Source organism: Equus quagga, chromosome 12 (assembly GCF_021613505.1).
Source record: "Equus quagga isolate Etosha38 chromosome 12, UCLA_HA_Equagga_1.0, whole genome shotgun sequence".
In the NCBI taxonomy this organism is placed as follows: domain Eukaryota; kingdom Metazoa; phylum Chordata; class Mammalia; order Perissodactyla; family Equidae; genus Equus; species Equus quagga.
In genome coordinates, this window is record NC_060278.1 from 87,530,314 (window position 1) to 87,554,848 (window position 24,535).

The following is a 24,535-nucleotide window of genomic DNA, read 5'->3' on the forward strand; positions in this document are numbered from 1 at the left end:
ACTATTTTTTAGTAATTAACTTACAGATTATGACACACATCTTTGACTTCAGAGTATAATAAAAATGATTACTTTTACCACTTTCTAGACAACATAAGGACCTTTGAGCACTAACTCCATATAGCTACTCCCAGCCTTTTCTGTTATTGTTGTTATAGCTTTAATTATACATATATTTTAAAACCACAAGACATTATCATTATTGTTTTATATAGTCAATATTTATTTAGATTTACCCATTTGTTTACCTTTTTCACTGTTATTTATTCCTTCCTATATTCCATGACATTGTGGAGGATCATAATCCTTCTGCCTTTTGTATTTTTTTAAATGCAAGTCTGCTGGCAGCAAATTCAATTTTTATTTGCCTGGAAATGTCTTTATTTTGGCTTCAATTCTGAGAGATATTTTCACTTAGTATAGAATTCTGTGTTGGCAGATGTTTTCTTTCTGGGTTCCGCCATTTTTGTTGAAAAGTTAGTTTCCATCTTACAGTTCTTCAAAGATAATTACCCCCTTTTAGCTGTTTTTAATCTATCTTTGGTTTTGAGAAGTTTTCTTATGATGTACGTTTTTCTTTTTTCTTTTTTTTAAAGCTTTTATTTATTTTTTGCTGAGGAAGATTCTCCTTGAGCTAACATCCATGCCAATCTTCCTCTATTTTTCAGTATGTGGGCCACCAGCACAGCATGTCCGCTAACAGAGCCATATAGGTCTACACCTGGGAAGTGAACCCAGGCCACTGAAGTGGAGCATGCTGAACTTAACCACTAGGCCACCAGGGGTGGCCTCTGTATGTTTTTCTTTGAATTTATCCTGCTTGGGTTTATAGAGTTTCTTGAATTGTAATATTTCATAAATTTTGAAAAAATTTTCAGCCACAAATCTCTTCAAATATTGTTTTTGCCTCATTATGTCTCTTCTCCCATTCTGGAACTCCATGTATATGTATGTTAAACCTTTTTATTGTATCTCATAGATCTCTTAATTTTTTCTATGTTTTCTATCCTTTTCTCTCCAAGCTGCAGTCTGGATATTTTCTACAGACCTATCTTCCAGATCATTAATCCTCTCTTTAGCATTGTGTAGTCTGCTGTTAAACCTGTCTATCTCATTCTTAATTTGTTATTATGTTTTCTAGTTCTAGAATTTCTATTTGATTCATTTTTACATATTCCAGTTCCCTGGTGAAATTCTCTATATTGTCACCTATCTTTTTTAACATATTAATCATTGTTCAGTTTTCTTTTTTTTGTGCTGAGGAAGATTTGCTCTGAGCTAAGATCTGTTGCCAATCTTCCTCTTTTTGTATGTGAGCTGCAGCAACAGGATGACCACTGACAGATGAGTGGCATAGGTCCTTGCTCAGGAATGAAACCCAGGCCACCGAAGTGGAGTGCACTGAACTTAACCACTAGGTCTCCAGGGCTGGTCCTATTCACAGTTTTGGGTTTTTTTTAAAGATTTTATTTTTCCTTTTTCTCCCCAAAGCCCCCCGGTACATAGTTGTATATTTTCAGTTGTGGGTTTTTCTAGTTGTGGCATGTGGGATGCTGCCTCAGCATGGCCTGATGAGCAGTGCCATGTTCGCGCCCAGGATCTGAACCAGCAAAACCCTGGGTCACCAAACTAGAGAATGCAAACTTAAACACTCGGCCACGGGGCCGGCCCCTATTCACAGTTTGTTTGTTTTTTTTTTAAAGATTTTATTTTTTTCCTTTTTCTCCCCAAAGCCCCCCGGTACATAGTTGTATATTCTTCGTTGTGGGTCCTTCTAGTTGTGGCATGTGGGACGCTGCCTCAGCATGGTCTGATGAGCAGTGCCGTGTCCGTGCCCGGGATTCGAACCAACGAAACACTGGGCTGCCTGCAGCGGAGCGCGCAAACCCAACCACTCGGCCACGGGGCCAGCCCCCTATTCACAGTTTTTTAAAGTCCAAGTTTGATAACTCCAATGTCTGGATTACCTGTGAATCTGTTTTTATCAGCTTTTTTTTTTTTTCCTGAGGAAGATTTGCCCTGAGCTAACATCTGTTGCCAATCTTCCTCTTTTTGTATGTGAGCCACTGTAACAGCATTACCACCGACAGATGACTGGTATAGGTTCACACCTGGGAACCAAACCAAGGCAACTGAAGTGGAGCACACTGAACTTAACCACTAGGCCACCAGGGCTGGCCCTTTAGTGCCTATTTTTATCTGTCTTTTATTATGAGTGGTAATTTTTTATTGAATAATGGACATCATGTATGAAAAACAGTAGAGGTTCTGGATGAAGCTATTTTCTTCCAGAAAGGATTTCTTTAAGCTTCTGGTAAGCAATTAGAACAGAATTGTTTCACTTTAATCTATTAGGGGTTTAGCTAATTAGAAGCTGGATTCAGTCTTTGTTAAGATAGTCTATATGCGATCTACTTTTATTCCTGGAGAGCAGTCTTTCAGAAGACCCAACTAGAAGCCAAGTCCTTTACCAGAGCCCTGCCACCTCAGTTGGCCATGCACTCGAATTTGTATTTCCCCAGCACCATGACACTGCCAATAGCTCTGCTCAGCTCCTTAGCCTCTTACCAGCCAATTTCTGTTCTCTTTCTCTGCCTCTCAGCCTGTGCCACTTACACACTGGTAAATGCATCAAGCAGAAAGCAGCTGAGACTGTTAGTCTCACTTTCTACACTTTCCTATCTGGGATCTCAGCCCCTCAAGTCCTGGCTATCTTGGTACTCTCCAGTGACATTTTTTGTATTCATCCTGCTTTGCTAGTTGTTCTAGGCAGGAGGGTTGGTCTGCTGTTACAAGCCAGTTCGCCAAGATAGCCAGAAGGAAAGTGCATGACTTGGTTTTAGTGAGCCCATGCTGGTGTCTCAAGAGCACCTCTTCCCAACTCCTAACCACATGCAAAAATGTGTCCTACAATATTGTAAAGGTCATTGACAAGCTTCTTAGTAAGAATAAGCTGGCATGGTAGAAAGAACAAGGTTTTGGGATCAGACTCAGGTTTAAAACTAGGTTCTACCTATGTATCTCTGGGCAAGTTGTTTTGCCCTCTAAGCCTTAGTTTCCTCAACTATAAAATAAGAATAGTTACCTATTTCATAGGGTTCTTGGGAGGATTAAGAGATAATAAGCACAAAGTATTTAGCACAGTGCCTAGCACACAGTAAACCTCAATATATTAGCTACCTGAGACCAACTTTTTAACTCTTTTTGTAAACAGGGGCATCAGCTTTGCCTTTCAAAGTTCTAAAAGGATTAAATTTGTACAACTATCTAGTAATAGATTCTTTTTTGCATTTATCTTTGTCAGTAAGAAGTAGTAACTTGATATTTATATTACCAATAGCCTGCTTTCAAAGTGTTTTGATGCTTCAGATAGTTTAGAATGGCACTAAATAGGTCTCAGAAATGACAGAACAAACAGTTCTCAAAAAGCCTATCAGTGAATGGGCTGATTTCCATAATGAACTAACATGTACACAGTAGTTAATTGCATATCATGCTATTATAGAACGGTACACACTGAATATAATTTGTCTTTATGCTACGTCTCCATTTGGATGACCACGCCTAGTCAGGGTAGGGTATCTATGGATAAACTCACAATTTTACTACCAGTACTTGGGTAAACACGGAAACAGAAACATCTGTTGAAGGCAGTCATAAAATCTAACCTGTGGTTGCTAAATTCCTCTTTCCTCTCTTGTGCAGAATTTTCTTCTCCACTTTCTCTAAGAACTAGATAATAAAATCTGCTGACGATTAAGAAACAATGCAAAGTAATGATGAACTTTCTCTTCAAAAGAGTTCTTTCCTTTGGCTTGACATCATCTTATTTCTTTATATTTTATTACTCAGAGAAACCATATTAAAATATAGGTAGCTCTTGATTTATGAACGCCTAGCTTACAAACAAATTAGCTCATATTCAGGAATGGGGAACAAGAGACTCTTGAGTTTGAAGTCCTTGTCACTGTTTTCAGGGGAAGCAAGTGTTCTTGCCTCTTAATCCAGAGTTCTTAAAGGTTAACAGTCCTAAAGGGGTTATCTTCTACAGGTATAGAAAGTTAACATGCTTTTGGTAGCTAGAAATTACTACCTCATGCCTTTATCCCCCTTTACACACACACACGTGCACAAGATGAGGAGTGAGAATGTGTTCTAGGCTCCTTCATTGTATCCAGGATGCATTTTCCCAAAGAAACAACATTTTAAACAATGGTGAAGTGATTAGATATGGCTCTTCCATTTATTCATTCAATATATTCTTTCTGCAAGGACTATTTCACATCTTCCCCTCTCCTCAACTTCCAACTTTCCTCCCTGCTTCTCACTTTCAGCCGACAACCGCATTTCTTATCTCACTGAGAAAACAGAAGCAATGAGAATCACCTTTCCCAGTACCTAGCTGACCAACTTTCTCTTATTAACAACAGATGAGCTTCCTTTCTTCCTATCTAAAAGCCAAATCCTCCCCCATCCCACAACTAGAAGGATCTGCAACTAAGATATACAACTATGTACCAGGGCGGGGTTTGGGAAATAAAGCAGAAAAAAAAATAAAAATAAATAAAAAAATGAAAAATAAATAAGATAAAATAAAAGCCAAATCCTGGGGCCTGCCCAGTGGTGCAGAGGTTAAGTGCGCATGTTCTGCTTCGGCAGCCCAGGGTTTGCCCATTTGGATCCCGGGTGGGGACATGGCACTGCTTGGCATGCCATGCTGCGGTAGGTGTCCCAAGTATAAAGTAGAGGAAGATGGGCATGGATGTTAGCTCAGGGCCAGTCTTCCTCAGCAAAAAGAGGAGGATTTGGCAGTAGTTAGCTCAGGGCTGATCTTCCTCAAAAAAAAATAATAATAATAATAATAAAAAATAAAGTCCTACATAATCTAGCCCCTACCTTCTTCTCACAGCTTATCTCTATTAGTCACCTCTTTGCTCATTCTGCCTTAGCAACACTGGCCATCTTTCTGCAACTCACAAATGCCAAAGCTCATTCCCAAATCAGGGCCATCACATGGATTGCTAGCTTCATTTAGATCTCTTATTCAAATTTCACTTCCTCAGAGCGCCTTCCCTGAACACACGATCTAAAATAGCGACACACACAACTGTCACTCTTTATTCCTTTACCCAGTTTTATTTTTGTACATGTACTTACCACTTAACTAAAGTCTCATTTTTTTAAGCTTCAGCTTTACAGAGGTATAACTGGTATAAGATAAGCTGCACATTTTTGAAGTGTATAATTTGGTCAATTTTGACCTATTATGCATCCATGAGACTATCACCACCATGAAGAAAGTGAACATACACACCATTCCCAAAAGTTTATCAACTTTACTGTTCACCCCAAAGAACCAACTTTGTTTCAGTGATTTTCACTATTGTTTTTCTGTTTTTCATTTGTTTCTGCTCAGATTTTTATTTCTTTTATTCTGCTTACTTTGAATTTATCTTTGTTTTCTAGTTTCTTAAGGCAGAAACCAAAGTCATCAATTTGAGACCTTTCTTCTTTTCTTATATAGGCATTTAACACCATAAAGGTCCCCTAAGTGCTGCTTTAGCGACATCCCACATATTTTGATAGGTTATGTTTTCATTTTCACTCAGTTCAAAATACTTTCTAATTTCCCTTCTGATTTCTTCTTTGATCCATGGGTTATTTAGGAATATGTTACTCAGTTTTCAAATATTTGGGGATTTTCCAGATATCTTTCTGGTATCATTTTTTTTTTATTGAGTTGATAGGTTACAAACTTGTAAAATTTCAGTTGTACATTATTGACTGTCAGTTGTGTTGCAGGTGTACCACTCCACCCCCTGTGCCCACCCCCCACCCCACCTTTCCCCTGGTAGCCACCAATCTGTTCTCTCTATCTACATTTTAAATTCCTCATATGAGTGGAGTCATACAGAGATTGTCCTTCTCTAACTGGCTTATTTCACTTAACATAATTCCCTCAAAGTCCATCCATGTTATTGCAAATGGAATGCTTTTGTTCTGTTTTACCTACGTCTTCTTTATCCATTCATCTGTTGATGGGCACTTAGGTTGCTTCCATGTCTCGGCTATTGTAAATAATGCTGCAGTAAACATTGGGGTGCATAGAACTTTAGGAATTGCTGACTTCAAGCTCTTTGGATAGATACCCAGTAGTGGAATACCTGGGTCGTATGGTAGTTCTATTTTTAATTTTCTGAGGAATCTCCATACTGTTTTCCATAGTGGCTGCACCAGTTTGCATTCCCACCAGCAGTGTATGAGGGTTCCTTTTTCTCCACAACCTCTCCAACATTTGTTGCTATTAGTTTTAGATATTTTTGTCATTCTAATGGGTGTAAGGTGATATCCTAGTGTAGTTTTGATTTGCATTTCCCTGATGATCAGTGATGATGAGCATCTTTTCATGTGCCTATTGGCCATCTGTATATCTTCTTTGGAGAAATGTCTGTTCACATGTCTCCAGACCATTTTTTGATCGGGTTGTTTGAGTTTTTGTTGTTGAGTTGTGTGAGTTCTTTATACATTATGGATATTAAGCCTTTGTCAGATATATGACTTGCAAATATTTTTTCCCAGTTAGTGGGTTGTTTTTTTGTTTCAATCCTGTTTTCATTTGCCTTGAAGAAGCTCTTTAGTCTGATGAAGTCCCATTTGTTAATTCTTTCTATTGTTTTCCTTCTCTGAGAAGACATGGTGTCCGAAAAGATCCTTTTAATACTGATGTCAAAGAGTGTACTGCCTACGTTTTCTTCCAGAAGCCTTATGGTTTCAGGTCTCAACTTTAGGTCTTTGATTCATTTTGAATTTATTTTGGTGAATGGTGAGAAAGAATGGTCAATTTTCATTTTTTTACATGTGGCTTTCCAGTTTTCCCAGCACCATTTGTTGAAAAGACTTTCTTTTCTCCATTGTATGCCCTCAGCTCCTTTGTTGAAGATTCGCTGTCCACAGATGTGTGGTTTTATTTCTGGGCTTTCAATTCTGTTCCATTGATCTGTGCAGTACCAGTACCAGGCTGTTTTGATTACTGTAGCTTTGTAGTATGTTTTGAAGTCAGGAATTGTGATGCCTCCAGCTGTGTTCTTTTTTCTCAGGATTGCTTTAGAAATTCAGGGTCTTGTGTTGCCCCATACGAATTTTAGGATTCTTTGTTCTGATTCTGTAAAGAATGTCATTGGGATTCTGATTGGGATAGCATTGAATCTGTAGATTGCTTTAGGTAGAATGGACATTTTAACTACGTTTATTCTTCCAATCCATGTACATGGAATGTCTTTCCATCTCCTTATGTCATCATCCAATTCTCTGAGAAAGGCCTTGTAATTTTCATTGTATAGGTCCTTCACTGCCTTAGTTAAATTTATCCCGAGGTATTTTATTCTTTTTGTTGTGATTGTGAATGGTATTGTGTTCTTGAGTTCTTTTTCTGTTAGCTCTTTATTAGAATATAGAAATGCTACTGATTTATGCAAATTGATTTTATACCCTGCAACTTTGCTGTAGTTGTTGATTACTTCTAAGAGTTTTCCAATGGATTCTTTGGGGTTTTCTATATATAAGATCATGTCATCTGCAAACAGCGAGAGTTTCACTTCTTCCCTCCCTATTTGGATTCCTTTTATTCCTTTTGCTTGCCTGATTGCTCTAGTCAGGACCTCCAGTACTATGTTAAATAAGAGTGGTGATAGAGGGCATCCTTGTCTCATTCCTGTTTTCAAGGGGATGGCACTCAGTTTTTGCCCATTGAGTATGATGTTGGCTGTGGGTTTGTCATAAATGGCCTTTATTATGTTGAGGTAGTTCCCTTCTATGCCCATTTTGTTCAGAGTTTTTATCATAAATGGCTGTTGGATCTTGTCAAATGCTTTCTCTGCATCTATTGAGATGATCATGTGGTTTTTATTCCTCAGTTTGTTGATGTGGTGTATCACGTTGATTGATTTGCGGATGTTGAACCATCCCTGTGTCCCTGGTATGAATCCCACTTGATCACGATGTATGATCCTTTTGATGAGTTGCTGAATTCTGGTTGCCAAAATTTTGTTGAGAATTTTTGCATCTATGTTCATCAGCGATATTGGCCTGTAGTTCTCTTTTTTCATGGTGTCCTTGTCAGGCTTTGGTATCAGCGCGATGTTGGCCTCCTAGAATGTGTTAGGAAGTGTTCCATCCTCCCTAACTTTTTGGAATAGCTTGAAAAGGATAGGTATTAAATCCTCTCTGAAAGTTTGGTAGAATTCCCCAGGAAAGCCATCTGGTCCTGGGGTTTTATTCTTTGGGATGTTTTTGATTGCTGTTTCAATCTCTTTCCTTGTGACTGGTCTGTTCAAATTGTCTGCTTCTTCTTGAGTGAGCTCTGGGAGATTGTAGGAGTCCCAGAATTTATCCATTTCCTCCAGGTTATCCATTTTGTTGGCATATAATTTTTCATAGTATTCTCTTATAATCCATTGTATTTCTGCAGTCTGTTGTTATTTCTTCTCTTTAATTTCTGATTTTGTTTATTTGAGCTTTCTCCCTCTTTTTCTTTGCAAGTCTGGCTAGGGGTTTGTCAATTTTCTTTATCTTCTCAAAGAACCAGCTCTTTGTTTCATTGATCCTTTCTACCACCTTTTTCATTTCAAAAGCATTTATTTCTGCTCTGATTTTTATTATTTCTCTCCTTCTGCTGACTTTGGGCTTTGTTTGTTCTTCTTTCTCTAATTCAGTTAGGTGTAGTTTAAGATTGCTTATTTGGGATTTTTCTTGTTTATTAAGATGTGTCTGTATTGCAATTAATTTTCCTCTTAATACAGCTTTTGCTGTATCCCATATGAGTTGGTATGGCATGTTATCATTTTCATTTGTCTCCAGGTATTTTTTTATTTCTTCTTTAATTTCTTCAATGATCCATTGCTTGTTCAGTAGCATATTGTTTACTCTCCACATCCTTGTCCCTTTCTCAGCTTTTTTCTTGTAATTAATTTCTAGCCTTATAGCATTATGATTGGAGAAGATGCTTGTTATTATTTCAATTTTTTTAAATTTGTAGAGGTTTGCCTTGTTTCCCAACATATGGTCTATACTTGAGAATGTTCCATGCACACTTGAGAAGAATGTGTATTCTGCTGTTTTAGGATGAAGCATTCTATAAATGTCTATTAAGTCCACTTGTTTTAGTTTTTCATTTAGCTCCACTATTTCCTTGTTGATTTTCTGTCTGGATGATCCGTCCATTGATGTGAGTGGGGTGTTGAGGTCCCCTGCTATTATTGTGTTGTTTTTAACATCTTCCTTTAGGTCTGTTAATAGTTGCTTTATGAACTTTGGTGCTCCTGTGTTGGGTGCATAGATATTTATAAGCATTATTTCTTCTTGAGGAAGTGTCCCTTTGATCATTATATATTGTCCCTCTGTGTCTCTCTTTACCTGCCTTATTTTGAAATCTGTTTTGTCTGAATAAGTATTGCAACAGCTGCTTTCTTTTGCTTGCTATTAGCTTGAAGTATTGTCTTCCACCCCTTCACTCTGAGCCTGTGTTTGTCCTTGGGGCTGAGGTGTGTTTCCTAGAGGCAACAAATTGTTGCATCTTGTTCTTTAATCCATTTTGCTACTCTGTGTCTTTTTATTGGAGAGTTCAATCCCTTTACATTGAGGGTGATTATTGTCTGGTAACAATTTTTTATTTAATTCCACTGTGGTCAGAGAATATATTTTGTATGACTTCAATCCTTTTAAATTTATTGAATCTTGTTTTATGGCCCAGAATACGGTCTATCTTGCAAATGTTCCATGTATATTTGAAAAGCTTATGTGTTTTGCTGTTGTTGGATGAATGTTCTATAAATGTCAATGAGATCAAGGTGGTTGATAGTGTTATTCAAGTCTTCTATATCCTTGTTATTTTCTGTCCACTTGTTCTATCAATCACTGAGAAAGGGATATTGAAATCTCTGATTCTAATTATGAATTTGCCTGTTTCTCCTTGCAGCTCTATTGGTCTTCAAGTATTTTGAAACTCTGTTGTTAGGTACATAAACATTTAGAATTATTTTGTTCTCTTGATGAACTGACAGCTTTATTATGATGAAATGACCTTCCTTATCCTTGGTGATATTCTTTGCTCTGAAACCTGTTTCTTTTTTACTAACTTACTGTCTGTTTCTCTGAGAAATATACGTACCATGGGGCCAGGGACTGTACCTTGTTCTGTATCCCTAGTGCCTTGCAGCATAGCTGGCATTTGGTACCTACTTAACAAATTTTTATTAAAAAAAAGAGAGAAGAAAGGGAGGGACTGGAATACACAGGCAGATATAGAGCTAGGCACTAGGAATAAGTGATGAAAAGGTGCCAATACTTGTTCTGAGGAGCATATATCATAATGGATAAAACAAGTACAGAGGCAATTTCAAGAGTGTGATATGACCCATGAAAAGGATAAGCACAAGATGCTTTGAAGATACAGGAGGAACACCTAACCTAATCTAAGGTGATGAGGGATGGCTTCCTGGAAGAGGTAAAACTTAAGCTAATATCTGAACAGTAGAACCAACAACAAAAAGAGGGAAGAATGGAACTCCGTAAGGAGACGATAGGAGCAAACACACAAAGGTAATAGAAAATATGGTGCTGAAGCATAATGAAAGTATGTCAGAACTCTCTCATGAGGAAAACATACTGCCCAAGGTCCACAGCACACTAAGCCTTCATGGCTAATGGGCTACTCTTTGGTATGCCCACACAATCTGTTCTCAGTAATTGAATTGTGTGCTTATTAAGGGTCTCATAAATTACTCCCAACCTGTTTCTGCTGGTAGTTCTTGTTACTGTCCTTCAATTAGATAGTAATACAAAGATAATGAAATATCAATGCAAAAGACAGTTGTTATCACCATGAAAACTAAGTTGAAAGCTTTCAAAAAACTAGATAGAAGAACCAAAAAAAGACTGTTCTCAAAGTAGGTATGAGGGAGACAACTGTAAAAATTAGGGACTAAATTATCAAATTAGAAGACTTCTACTTTTTTTCTTTTTTGAGAAGATTAGTCCTGAGCTAACTACTGCCAATCCTCCTCTTTTTGCTGAGGAAGACTGGCCCTGAGCTAACATCCATGCCCATCTTCCTCTACTTTATACGTGAGTTGCCTACCACAGCATGGCTTGCCCAGCAGTGCCATGTCCGCACTCGGGATCTGAACCGGCGAACCCCAGGCCGCCAAAGCAGAACGTGCGAACTTAATCACTGTGCCACCGGGCCGGCCCCAGAAGACTTCTACTTTAAAATGAGATGGGCAATAAGAATTGGAAGGGGAGAATGGGAAGAAATGTGGTTGATGTGGTGAGCAGGGCCCACAGGGCTTTATACCTCCTAATCTAATGTGTTTGGATTTTATCCTGAGGTCAGTGGCAAGCATTCAAAGGGACTGAGCAGGACAGTGACAAAACCAGATTCACATTTCAGAAAGATGGCTCTGAGCAAAGTAAGGAGTAAAGGGGCAAGACAGAATGCAGAAAGAACTGGCAGGAAGCTGTTGCAGTAACCCAAGAAAGAGATGATGGTGACCTAAGAGTGATTTTATTATTCTTAAGAACTAATTTTATGAGTTAAAAAGGCTTTTGTGGGCTTTCTAAGAAACCAACATTGCCGCCACGGTTTTCATGGAAAAGCATGTCCCAAAGAACCAATTACATGCCAATTAGCATTCATGGACTGGGAACTGTTTACAATTTATTTGCCATTAAAAATGGTAACTTTTACAGAAGTCTCATCTGCTTCCCCAAATTACAATCTTAATCTGGATCCTTTCCACTGCAATTGTGAAATTTCCTTCTTATGTGAAGGACATCTAAAAAAGGGCTGTTTCTAAATATGATTTTCAAAATTAGATCTTTTTAAATGTTCATACTAAACAAAGGTTAGGCTTTGGTATCTGTGACTATAAATTACTCTTAGTACCCAGAAAAGAAAACAAGAACACTTACTTCATGAAATACTGCTCCAGAATATGGCGACACTCCCAAGTCCAACAGTGAGAGGCCTTCAACCACTGAAAAGTAAGACATCCAAGTTCACTCTTACTTTAAAGACATATGGAGATGGCCATAAACCAAAGTGTTAGATACTGCCAGGACCAACAAAGGCCTTACAGTTTATCTAACCCCTCTACCTCATCCCCAGGAAGTGGCTTTAACTGTTGATTTGAACATTTCAGATAATGGGAAACTTTCTTCCATACACAGTATCCCTTTCCATTGTGAGGCAGCACTCATTATGAGTAGGATCATGGATTGGATCTTGGACCAGAAAAAAGACAGTGGAACAACTGGAAAAATCCTAATAAGGTCTGTAGTTAATAGTACTGTTATCAATGTTAATTTTCTGGTGTAAGTCATTGTACTATGGTTATATAGGATGTTATTAGAAGAAGGTGGGTGAAGGGTAAACAGGAACTCTATTTACTATGTTCGCAACTGTTTTGAAAATCTAAAATTATTTGAAAATTAAAAGTTAAAATAAAAAAGTATACTACAGAAATATATTTACTGAAGGAAAGATGTCCACGAAATACTCTTAAATGAAAAGCAGGTCATAATACAGCATGTAAAATATGATGGAATGCGGCTGGCCTGGGGTGCAGCGGTTAAGTTTGCACATTCTGCTTCAGCGGCCCGGGGTTCGCCAATTCGAATCCTGGGTGTGGACCTACGCACTGCTTGTTAAGCCATGCTGTGGCAGGCCTCCCACATAAAATAGAGGAAGATGGGCACAGATGCAAAAAGAGGTTTGGTGGCAGATGTTAGCTCAGGGCTAATCTTCCTCAAAAAGACCAGAAAAATCATTGAATTTTATTTTAAATATTTGTAAGCGTTTATTCATTTAATTATTTGAGAGAGAACGAATATGTATTAATGAGAAATGTCTCAAAATAGACATAAAACATAAACATTAAATAAAATAAATAAACATAAACAAAAAATGTCAACAGTGACCATCTCTGGGTGATAAGATTACAGAAGATGTTTAGTTTCTTTTATCTTTTCTTCGTTTTCTCAACCTTTAGCAGTGAGCATGTATTATTTTATAATTATTAAAAAGAAATAGGAAAATTAATTTTAAAAGAAAGTGAGTGACAAAGGACAAGAAAAAAGATAAAGCCACAAAAACCTAAAAAGTGTAAAAGCTTATAAATGCAAAAAATATCTCAGAAATATACATAAGAAACTGTTCCCTCCAGCAAGAGAGCTAGGTGGTTATAGGAAAGTGGTGGAAAGTCACCTTTAAATTATATAGCCTTTTGCACCTTTGATTTTTGATGAGTGACTGAATTACCAACTCAAAAATTTTTTTTAAAAAATCAAAGTTACAAAGCTTGCTCAAAATAAACTATATATTTGTAATGAGTGGGCCATAAATATGGCTTTAAACTTTATAGAGCTACCTTAGAAGTAAACCTAATCAGTTACACAATTCATGGTGGCTATAAAATAAAACATGGCCCATTGCTCCAGACAATTGTGCTGGTCCTTATACTAGAATCAGAAAGAAACTCCCCTCAAGGAGCCACATCAAGAAGCTGCAGTGTGACACAACCATTAAACTCTCCACTCTAAAAGCTCTACCAGAGACCCAAGGAGATGATTCATCAGGCCACTTCACAAAGCAGCTCTGAGTCTAAGCCAATGGCATCCTACCACCGAGCAGTAAAAGCAACTCTACAGAGGACCAGTAAGATGCTGTCCAGGAACATCACTCTCTACTGGTTTGATCCAGAGGGAGAGTCTTGATTTTAATAGCTAGAGGAACAGACTGCACACCTTTCAGGCAATTGTCTAAAATACAGTTTCTCTCAGATACGCTTTTGCTAGATATTGTACACCGTTGAATTCGTTAATGTGTTCTCTGGCAAGTGGCTGGAATGTGGTCTCACATTCCACATTACTTAATAGATAATTGATCCGGGGTAAGAGTCAACCTCATGTAGAAACATTTTTGCAAAACCCAAAAACCATCATTTACTACTACCATCTATAACATTAAAAAGTATAGGAGGAGCATAAGCTCACAATATTTTTACTTGAATACGTTTAGCTTTATGATAAACTTCTCACAATGTTCTTTTCTTGGTGCACATGATTGAAAACTCTGGCATGGTCTGCAGGGCCTTTGGGAACATCTGAGCTATAGAGTACCAAAATCTTCTAGACTATAATAGTGAAGCCACTCTATGTATAAAAGAATAATCAGGGCCCCCAAATTCTACTATATATAATAACGTTCTAATAATATTTTGCTGGAGACATTTTAATGTAGGTTTCACAAAATGCCTGTTTGGGGAAAAAAACAAACCAAAAAACCCCTCAATTTAAAAAAAACAAAGAATCCATAGCTTTAAGCCATTCTTTTTCCTAGAGTACCCCCACCCCAAAATAAAACCTGTGAAAAGTACACCAGAGCAACTGAACAACATTTCTGCCTCACGAGACTATTATCCAATAATTAACGGGGTTTTTAAAAGTTTTTTGCTGAGGAAGACTGGCCTTAAGCTAACATCTTTGCCAATCTTTCCTCTTTTTGCTTGAGGAAGATTGTCCCTGAGCTAACACCTGTGCCAGTCTTTCTGTATTTTGTATGTGGGATGCTGCCACAGCATGCTTGATGAGCGGAGTATAGGACCATCCCAGGATCTGAACCAACCAACCCCGGGCCTCCAAAGTGAAACACGTGAACTCAACCACTATGCCACTAGGCTGGCCCCAATTAATGGTTTAGAATAGTTGACCATAGGGGCCGGACCAGTAGCACAGTGGTTAAGTTCAAAGGTTCCACTTCGGTGGCCCAGGGTTCGCCGGTTCGGATCCCAAGTGCGGACATGGCACCGCTTGGCAAGCCATGCTGTGGTAGGCATCCCACGTACTAAAAAAAAAAAAACGTAGAGGAAAATGGGCACAGACGTTAGCTCAGAGCCAGTATTCCTCAGCAAAAAGGGGAAGATTGGCAGCAGATGTTAGCTCAGGGCTAATCTTCCTAAAAAAAAAAAAAGAATACTTGACCATAAAAGCTAATTAATGATGACCAACAATTCTAAAACATGTTGTGTTTTTTTAATAAAGTCTCTCAACTCTTAACTAATAAATCCTACGGAGCAAGAATTCTTAGTTACCTTGATGTACCTTTCCTATGGATGATAACAAAAGCATATCATCTAGTATAAGACAAACAATGTCTTTCAGCTTCCTATATCAAGAAGGGCATGCATTAAACTTTTTCAAAAGAAGTAGTATTCTTATATTTCTAGCCCAGAGGTCCCAAGAAACAGTATCATCCCAGTAGCAATGAACACATCTAGCACCCAGATCCTGGTTTCTAAACAACATTCTCCAATAAAAGGAATCAGGGCTCCTGGAGAAGCGGCTGATTCCAGGGATGGAGCAAGGTAAATATAAGATACGCCTGGAGCATCTTGTGATTCCAGAAACTAATGAAGTGCTTAAAAAAAAAGAAGTTGGGAGGGAGGTATGTCAAAAGGACAAAGGAGTCAACCTGAAAGGGGTCCCAATGAAATAGTTTGAGTAATAAAATAAACACCCATGAGTCCATACTGATATAAATAAATGACTGAACAAATAAATAAATAAGAAAGGACAACTCTTGCTTATAGAAGAATTCCAATTAATAAATGAGAAGGAATGAAGAAAATAGAAAAGTCACCATTAAAACACCACAGTAATGACTGCAGCAAGCAAGATCAACCTATAAATGCAAAAAGCAGTAGGCAAAAACTTAAAGAGAAACAGGATATTTACAGACCCCAAAGTATATCCCTCAAATGTTTACTAATTAAAAAGGGAAAATAGTAATTTTACAGTGGAGAAACCAGGCAGATACTACCTTAACCAAGAGATTAAGATTAACATCACCGGGGGGCCGGTCCCGTGGCTGAGTGGTTAAGTTCGTGCGCCCTGCTTTGGTGGCCCAGGGTTTCACCAGTTTGAATCCTGGGCACAGACATGGCACTGCTCATCAAGCCATGCTGAGGCAGCATCCCATGTACCACAACTAGAAGGACCCACAACTAAATATACACAACTAGGCACCAGGGGGCTTTGGGGAGAAAAAGGAAAAATAAAATCTTTAAAAAAAAAAAAAAAGATTAACATCACCAGTAATAAGACTTTTCAATGGGCTGCACCCCCGGTCCAATGCATCGAGAGGGTCACACCACTTCAGTGGGATTCTTCCCCCAAATCCATTACCTCAATCTAACTATGAGAAAACATTAGACAAACCCAAACTGAGGGACATTCTACAAAATACCTGACCAGTACACTTCAAAAGTGTCAAGGTCATAAAAGACAAGGAAAAGCTAAGGAACCATCACAGATTGGAGAAGAATAAGGAAACACAACAACTAAATACAATATAGGATCCTGAATCAAATCCTGGAATAGAAATAAAACAGTGGAAAAAATGGGAAAATCTGAATAACAACTATAGTTTAGTTAATGGTATTTTATCAATGTTATTCTCTTAGTTTTGATCACTGTACCATGATTATGCAGGATGTTAACATTTGGGGAAGGTGGGTGAAGGGTTTACAGGATCTCTTTGTACTATCTTTGCAAATATTCTGTAAGTCTAGAATCATTTCAAATAAAAAGCTAAAAAAGAAAAGGAGGCCAGCCCTGTGGCCAAGTGGTTGAGTTCATGCACTCCGCTTTGGCAGCCCAGAGTTTCGCCTGTTGGGTTCCTGGGCGTGGAACTAGCACCACTCATCAAGCCATGCTGAGGCGGTGTCCCACATGGCAGAACTAGAAGGACCTACAACTAGAATATACAACTATGTACCGGTGGGGATTTGGGGAGAAAAAGCAAAAAAAAGACAAAGAAGATTGGCAACAGTTGTTAGCTCAGGTGCCAATCTTTAAAAAAATAAATAAATAAAATAAAATCGTCAAAGCCATAGTGAATTGCCACATACCACACTATTCCAAGTGTTAGTCTTAAAATATGATCATAAAAAAATAAAAGCTAAAAAAAGCAAACAAAAAAGTACTGGTATCCAGTCTCTGGATCCAGCTGCCAATTTGCAGGAAATACAGAGGACACAAGAACATTTTATACTGTCCGATGAATACACAATCATGAAAATCCAAACTATGGGAAACTCTACAGGTCAAACAGTCTGGGTTCACCAGATAAGTAAAACAGAAAAGGATGGGACAGACAGGGACCTTAAAGATTAAGGGAGACTTAAAAGACATATAAAAACTGTTTTTAGGGGCTGGCCTCGTGGCTGAGGTGGCAGCTCACATGCCACAACGAGAAGGACCCACGACTAAAAATATATAACTATGTACTGGGGAGATTTGGGGAGAAAACGCAGAAAAAAAACCCAAAAACTTTTTTAAGGGCAGGACTAAGCTATAGTGTCTAGGGATGCTCATTTGGCTAATAAAACAAAAAAAAAAAAAGCAAAGATGTCATTATTACAAAAGTCAGGATAATGGTTCCTGACGAAGGGGGTAAGGGAACTAGGATTGAGATGGGGCACATGGAAAGGTTTCTGGCTGGAGTGTGTGGCAAACTTCTGATTCCTGACTCGATGACAGTTACAAAAGTGTTTGCCTTATAATAATTCACTGTGCAATACATTGTTGTGTGTGGTTTACTAATTCTATATTTAACAATAAAAGGTTTTTGTTCTTTTATGTAGTGCTATCAGGAGTGTTCCTCCTGACCCTGACTCTCACAGCTGCACAGGAGGTGGGTTTCTAAAAAAGCCCAAACTAATAGCTTGGGATCTACCCTCAACTCAAGAAGCTAAGCCCATACTAACTTCTAATCTTTAGGTCAAAGGCTGAGGAAATGCCAAAGTATCACAGAAAGGTTCCAAAATGATTCCTGATGGATTTCTACACAAGATAGTATACAGTAAACTCTGGTGGAACAACCATGCCTAAAGATTGCTAGCTAGTCACATAAAACATTATCAACTATGTGTCTTTGGGCAGGTGACAACCTCTCTGTGCTTAAATTTTCTCATCTATAAAATCAAGTTAACAATAGTATTTATATCACAGGGCCATAGTAGAGATTAAATTAGCTTTTTAACATACCTAAAGTGCCTGGAACAGTGCCTGGCATGTAGAAAGCATTACATCATTGTTAATTATTACTATTTTTACTGGACAGAAAAGCACATGCTTATATTTTGTCAAGCAGGAAATCTGTATACATTTTAATTAGACTATCAAACTGATGGGTCTGTAGAAATGAGTGACACAAAAAAGATCTCTTCCTATCATAATGGATATCTGTTATTTTCACCGCCCAACATCAATTTCCCCCTCTTCTGGTAAGAGCACCCTAGTTTTCCTATGGAATACCTCCCTCTTCCATGGTTTGGGAGGTTGCCCCCTCTCCAAAGAGGAAGATATAGATACATGACCCAGACTGACCACAGTTATTGGTTTAAGAATTGGTGTATTACCCAAATAAGTTCAATGTGGCTCAATTCCAAGGCTTTTGTTGTGCTTATTAAGAAGAGTCACCCTCTTTCCACTGGACTTGACACTGTGAGCATTTAAAAGGTGGAGGCTATTAGTGGCTAATCTTGCCAATACCTGGGAAGAGCCTTCCTGAATGCAGTCAATGCCAAGATGGAAAAAGAATTAATCCTGAGGAAATCATTGAGTCTCTGGATCCAGCTAGGCCTGAAGTCAGGACCTACCCTTGGATAGTTCCATTATGTAGGCCAATAAGCTCACTTTTTATTATAATTTGGACAGTTTGAGTTGGATTCTGTCATCTTCACATAAAAAAATTGACAACCCATTTAAAACCCTTCGGATATTTGGAGACAAAAACCATCCCCTCCAAGTGTACAACTTCTCACTTATTCCCATGGAAAATCAGTCCATGATTACAGCCAATCAAAATCCATTTGGATCCAAGGCCCTTCATCCAAAGAACTGGTCACTCAAAAAACTCAAAATGTCATGTGAAACCAGAAGGACTCCTACTTCAATATTTTTAAATGTCTGCCTTTTAGAATTTAACACAATCATCTGCTTTTTAAAATATCCCATCTTAAAATATACCTTGAAGACAAGTGATACTTATAGACGTTGTACCCCTCTCTCCCAAATGGGACAAATAGTTATCCTGACTTAACCAGATCCAGGTGGGTGATTACCACATCGCTCTCTCTAGCTGAAACTGGCTCCCAAGCTCCAGGCCTAAACCTTTGAATATCATACTATCACCTTATACACACAGCAAACGCTCACTGCTGTCCTTTCTGACTCATCTATTTCAGCCAATATCACCACTGTTCTCCCTATTATTTAAACTCAAAATATTAAAATTAGTCATTTTAGCTTTGATTATTGTACTAAGAGCTTCAACATGGATTATCTTATTTAATGGGGTATATATTATAACTTCATATTTTACAGATAAGAAAACTGATGTTAGAGGTCACATAGATAGTGAGTGGCAGAGGCAGAGAAAGATTCAAGCCCATTTTGAGATCCCAGACCCTGTGCTCTTAATCACTGTCCCACATTGCCTTATCTTTGGATCCTTTACCCTGTCTATCCTATAAGTAACCAGATCTTAGGTTTTCTTTTTTTCAGTACTTATTCAACAGTAACTATACAACTACTCTATGCCAGGCACAAAGGATTCAGGAATGAATAAAATAGTCCTGGGCTTCAAGGAGCTCACAGTACAGTGGAGAAACTGGATATGAACAAATATGATATAAAATAAGAAATGCTCTTAATAGAGGTATGTATAAAGTGCTAAGACAACAGAAGAAGGAAGGCCTAATACTGTCTTGGGTTTTCTAGTATCCAGAAGAAAGCAGGAACCAAGTGGCTTCAACAAACAATTCAGTTTGTTCAACAAATAATTCTATGCAAATATTATACGCAAAGATATCAAGTCTAAGCTCTCACCATCACACATATGAATTACTACTACCTTTATTACCATTTGTTAACTGGGAAACTTGGCGAAATTACTTAACTCCTCTAAATTTCAGTTTCATCATCTGTAAAATGGGGAAAATAACACCATCTAACACACAAAAAAACTGGAGGACAGGGGCCAGCCTAGTGGCGCAGCAGTTAAGTGCACACGTTCTGCTTCGGTGGCCTGGGGTTTGCCGGTTTGGATCCCGGGTGCGGACATGGCACCGCTTGGCCCGCCATGCTGTGGCAGGCATCCCACATATAAAGTAGGGGAAGATGGGCACGGATGTTAGCTCAGGGCCAGTCTTCCTCAGCAAAAGGAGGAGGATTGACAGCAGATGTTAGCTCAGGGCTAATCTTCCTCAAAAAAGAAAAAAGAAAAACTGGAGGATAAAATGAGATTTACCACAGTCTCTGATACATAGTAAGTATTTTTAGAAATTTTAGTTCTAATTACTCACAAAACACCCATTCATCATGCCATTCCCCATTGCAAAATGTCTACGGGATAATATCAAAACTCTAGCATTTAAAGTTCAAGGACACAAAGGGGACTTTTGGGGTGCTGGGAATGTTCTGTTTCTTGATCTGCATGCTGGCTCCATGGGTACACACAGTTTGTGAAAATTCACTGAGCTCTACACTTATTATACATGCATGGTATATTTATTGTACTTCAGTAAAAAAAGCTTTTAAAAAAATCTTCAAACTTTGGCCCTAACCTAACCCCCCCTCCATTACTCCCTACTTTGGACATTTCATACCCTTCAATATTTCTTGATCCTGTTTACCTTCTGCTACCTGGAACTCCTCTTTCTCTAATCTCGCTTTCCAAACTCTACATCCTTCAAGAGTTAGCTCAAATCCCTCATCCTTAGGAAACAGGAAAAGAAAAGGACACTTTCTTCAGGGTTAGAACTCCAAGGAACGAGATGTACACAGGAAGTACACTTTTCACACATGATTATAACTGTCTCTCTCTCCCACAAGCCTGTGGATCTTTCAGCCCAAACTCTTGTCTCATTGTAAGCGCTGGTATAAAACAATGTTTGAGGAAGGAGGTAAAGAAGAAGAAACAGCGGGAAAAGCTGCACTGCAAGTCCTAGACTGAGAACAGGCGTCTAAACACAGTCACACCCTCTCCTCGCTTAGTCCAGATTAGTCCCCTCACTCGAGCCCCCGACTCACACACCATCCTACACCCCAGAGAGCACCACTTGCGACCCCGGAGCAAATCCCAATCCCCTCCACAAATCCCACTCCACCCACAACGCCCTTTTCTTATCCCGACCCTTCCTCGGACCACGCCCCTCGGCTCAGGACCGGAGTGGGACACACCCCCTCAGATCCCCGCCCCTCGGGCGATGGGGCCCGCAGGGCCCAAATCGCTCGACACGGTCCCACGCCCCCTCCCCTCAGCAGCCCCGCCCTCAGGCCCCGCCCTCTCTGAGCACGCCAGAGCCGGTCAGTTCCCTCAGAATCTTGAGTTTGCGGCTACTACCCGCGCCTTCCATTCACGTAAGCCCAGAGAGCACGGGCGGAGCCTAGCCGCCTGCTTGAGCCAGTGACCTCACCTCTCTTCCAAGAGCTCAGTGGGGACACCACCTCCACGCGCTCGGAGATGAACTCGGCCAGACTGGAGCGGAACAAGGCCGCCCGCACGGTCACGGCCACCACCAGCACCAGGGCCAAGGGAGCCGCCATGATAGCTGGGGCGGGCGCGCAGGCCAGGAGGGAAAGGCGAAGCGGAAGGGCCTCGCGACCTGTGCGCCACCCTCTGTAGTTCCAAGCGCCGGCGCGCCTCGCTGCTGTCCCTGGAGCTGCCAGACTAGGGACTACCACTCCCAGTAAGCCTTGCGGCGAAACCAGGCGGAACGACGGAAAGCAAGGCGTCTCAAACTTGTTGCAAAAGGTTGGGTGACGCGTCCTAAGATAGCAGGTGAATTGTAAAAGCGCTCAGGGGCTGAAGTCTTGCTGACATTTGACAAGTGAAGGTAGTTATCTTCCTAGGATTGTGAGCGAGTTTTAAAAAGATGTTAATTTTACTCTTGTGTGTATGTTTTTAATGTTAAGGTATTTCCCTTTTATGTTTTTAAAGTGTTAAATATGTACTCGTTTAATTTGTTCTACAGTTGTTTATTGAACGCCAACTATATTCCAGGCACTATACTGGGTTCTGAGGGTACATTTTGGAGTAGTAAACAGATTTATTAGCTCGGCGGCCTTGAACAGGTTGCTTAACCCTTCTGTGCCTCAGGTCCCTTATCTGAAAATGTGCTTGCTGGTTGTTGGCTCGTACAGGCTCACTAGAAACGATAGAGGAATGCTTAGGAATTTTGCCAGTCGCTTTTAAACGCAGCCATTATCAAAAATTAAATTATTTAAACTTACAATTAAATACGTTATATTAAAAACAAAGTAATAAATACTCAAAGCTCATCATTTCCTAATTATTTTACTACACTTTTATCTGTGCTCTTGAGGTTATTTACCACTGCTATAAGACTATGGCAAAGACTGTATAATGGTGTGCTACTGCCCTTCACTTCTCAAATCGGCTTTCAGTGACGTCAGGTTGGTAGCTTGAAATCCCTCCCCATGGGAATGTTTACACCACAGAAATCAGCAAACACTACAAATCAGGGTTTTGGAGTTTGGAGAGCCCATTGATAAACATTAAGTAGCACGCCACTTCATTAGTTAGTGTATGAAAAGTGCTTATGGTGAGTGCTTAAATATTAGCTATAAAAATTAAATAAATATATAAGGAGATTTCAGATCTGTGAATAAAATGAAACAGGTTGCATGATCAGGAATAACTTGGGGGAAGAGCGGTAGTAACACTGGAGAGGGTGGTCAAGGAAGACTTCAGGAAGAGGTGACATTTGAGCTGAGATTAAAAGATGAGAAACTAACCACAGCTTCCAAGCAAAAGGAATAGACTCCGAGTCAGGAAATAGCAAGGTGTGTTTGAGAAAGGAAACAAGTATGATCCAAGTGGAGAGAGTAGTAGAAGTTGTGGGTGGAGAGGCAGATAGTGGCTAATCAGGTAGGGACCTGTTCTCCATGGTTGGGGATTTGAGCTTTATTGAAAGTGCAATCCCTGTGCCACTGGAGCATTTTAAGCCAGAAAGTGATGTGGTCAGGTGTTCATTTTTAACAGATCACTATATCCCCAGGAACTATACTGGGTGTTTGAGAATATTGGAGTGACAAAGTTGCACCCCCTGCCTTTATGGAACTTGGAGAATAGTTGAAGAGATGTGATAGTCTTAAGAATAACACAAATAAAACTAAAATCACAAATCATAGTGAGAGAAGGAAAAAGGGGAGCAGGATGGTAGGAGAATGTGAAAATCAGCTCTGGACCTGATAGCATTCTTGACCAGTGGGAGGGGCAGGTCTCCCTTGGGAGAGAGGATAATGAAGGAATAGAGAGAGGCGCTCTCATCCTTTGAGCTCTGCTCTGCCGAGCACTGTGCCATACTTTTTTTGTTTGTTTGTTTTGAGGAAGATTAGCTCTGAGCTAACATCTGCCGCCAGTCCTCTTCTTTTTACTGAGGAAGCCTGGCCCTGAGCTAACGTCCGTGCCCATCTACCTGTACTTTATATGTGGGACGCCTACCACAGCATGGCTTGACAAGCGGTGCCATGTCCACACCCAGGATCCAAACTGGCAAACTCCTGGCCGCGGAAGCGGGACATGCGAACTTAATCGCTGCACCACTAGGCCGGCCTGGAACCTGTATTCTTAATCTCTCCAGTTTATTCTGTTGCTGGTGGTTTAGGAGCCATACTTTGAAAAACATTACCCTGAAGGCATAGGTATCCAGTAGTTTATGCAACAAAAAGACGAAAATAGTAATAATAGCTAGCAAGTATTGAGTGCTTACAATGTGTTAAGTATTATTTTAAGTGCTTTACATGTTTTAGTCTCTCTTAATATATATACTATTACAGGTACTATAATTTCCCCATCACCACATACACATAAAGAAACTGAGGCAGAAACAGATTTAGTAATTTGTCTAAAGTCCCACAGCTAGTAAATGACATAACCAGGATCTGAATGTTAGCTGCAGACATTATGGTTAAGCTGCTCTGCCTGAGAAAATGAGAGGAATTTGGGTTGGGTTGGATTGAGTTGGGTTGGGTTGTTTTGTTGTTGTAGCTAAGAAGGAAGGGTAGAGAACTAAAAGGAGGGAGATAATAAAGGAGCAAGCCAGGTGATTTCTCTCCTGAGAAGCCAGAGATTCCAGATGGTAAGTGGGTTGTCTAGGAGGAAGAAATTGAGGCTCTGAGATATTAAGTAACCGGCTTTAAGCCACAAACCTGGGTAGTTTTTCCTTTAGCATTTATTGAACACCTACCATTGCCACGTCCTGCACTAGGCTGTGGAGATACAGTCTATCCAGCACATTTGTTTTATTCCAAATAGCAAACTGATTCTGGCCATCTTTAACACAAAGGAAACTAACTAGGAGGCTATGAGGGAGCTCACAGCGCCAAAGAGAAGTGTGAGGAACCAGACTTGGAATAGTGATGACCCAGGTCGGCAACAACACAGGGCCTG

At 39.5% G+C, this 24,535-nt stretch overlaps 1 protein-coding gene across 1 annotated transcript in view; it reads right to left on the reverse strand.

The window, feature by feature from the left end:
* Positions 1-21,731, reverse strand: part of PIGU (phosphatidylinositol glycan anchor biosynthesis class U) — an 89,255-nt gene extending 67,524 nt beyond the window's left edge. The window contains exons 1-2 of the mRNA XM_046679681.1: positions 21,537-21,731; positions 11,968-12,032 (exon numbers count right to left, since the gene is read on the reverse strand). Of these exons, the coding sequence (XP_046535637.1) occupies positions 11,968-12,032; positions 21,537-21,666 (195 nt within the window). The 5' untranslated portion in view covers positions 21,667-21,731. The remainder of the gene's footprint in view (positions 1-11,967; positions 12,033-21,536) is intronic.
* Between the last annotated feature and the right edge of the window lie 2,804 nt (positions 21,732-24,535).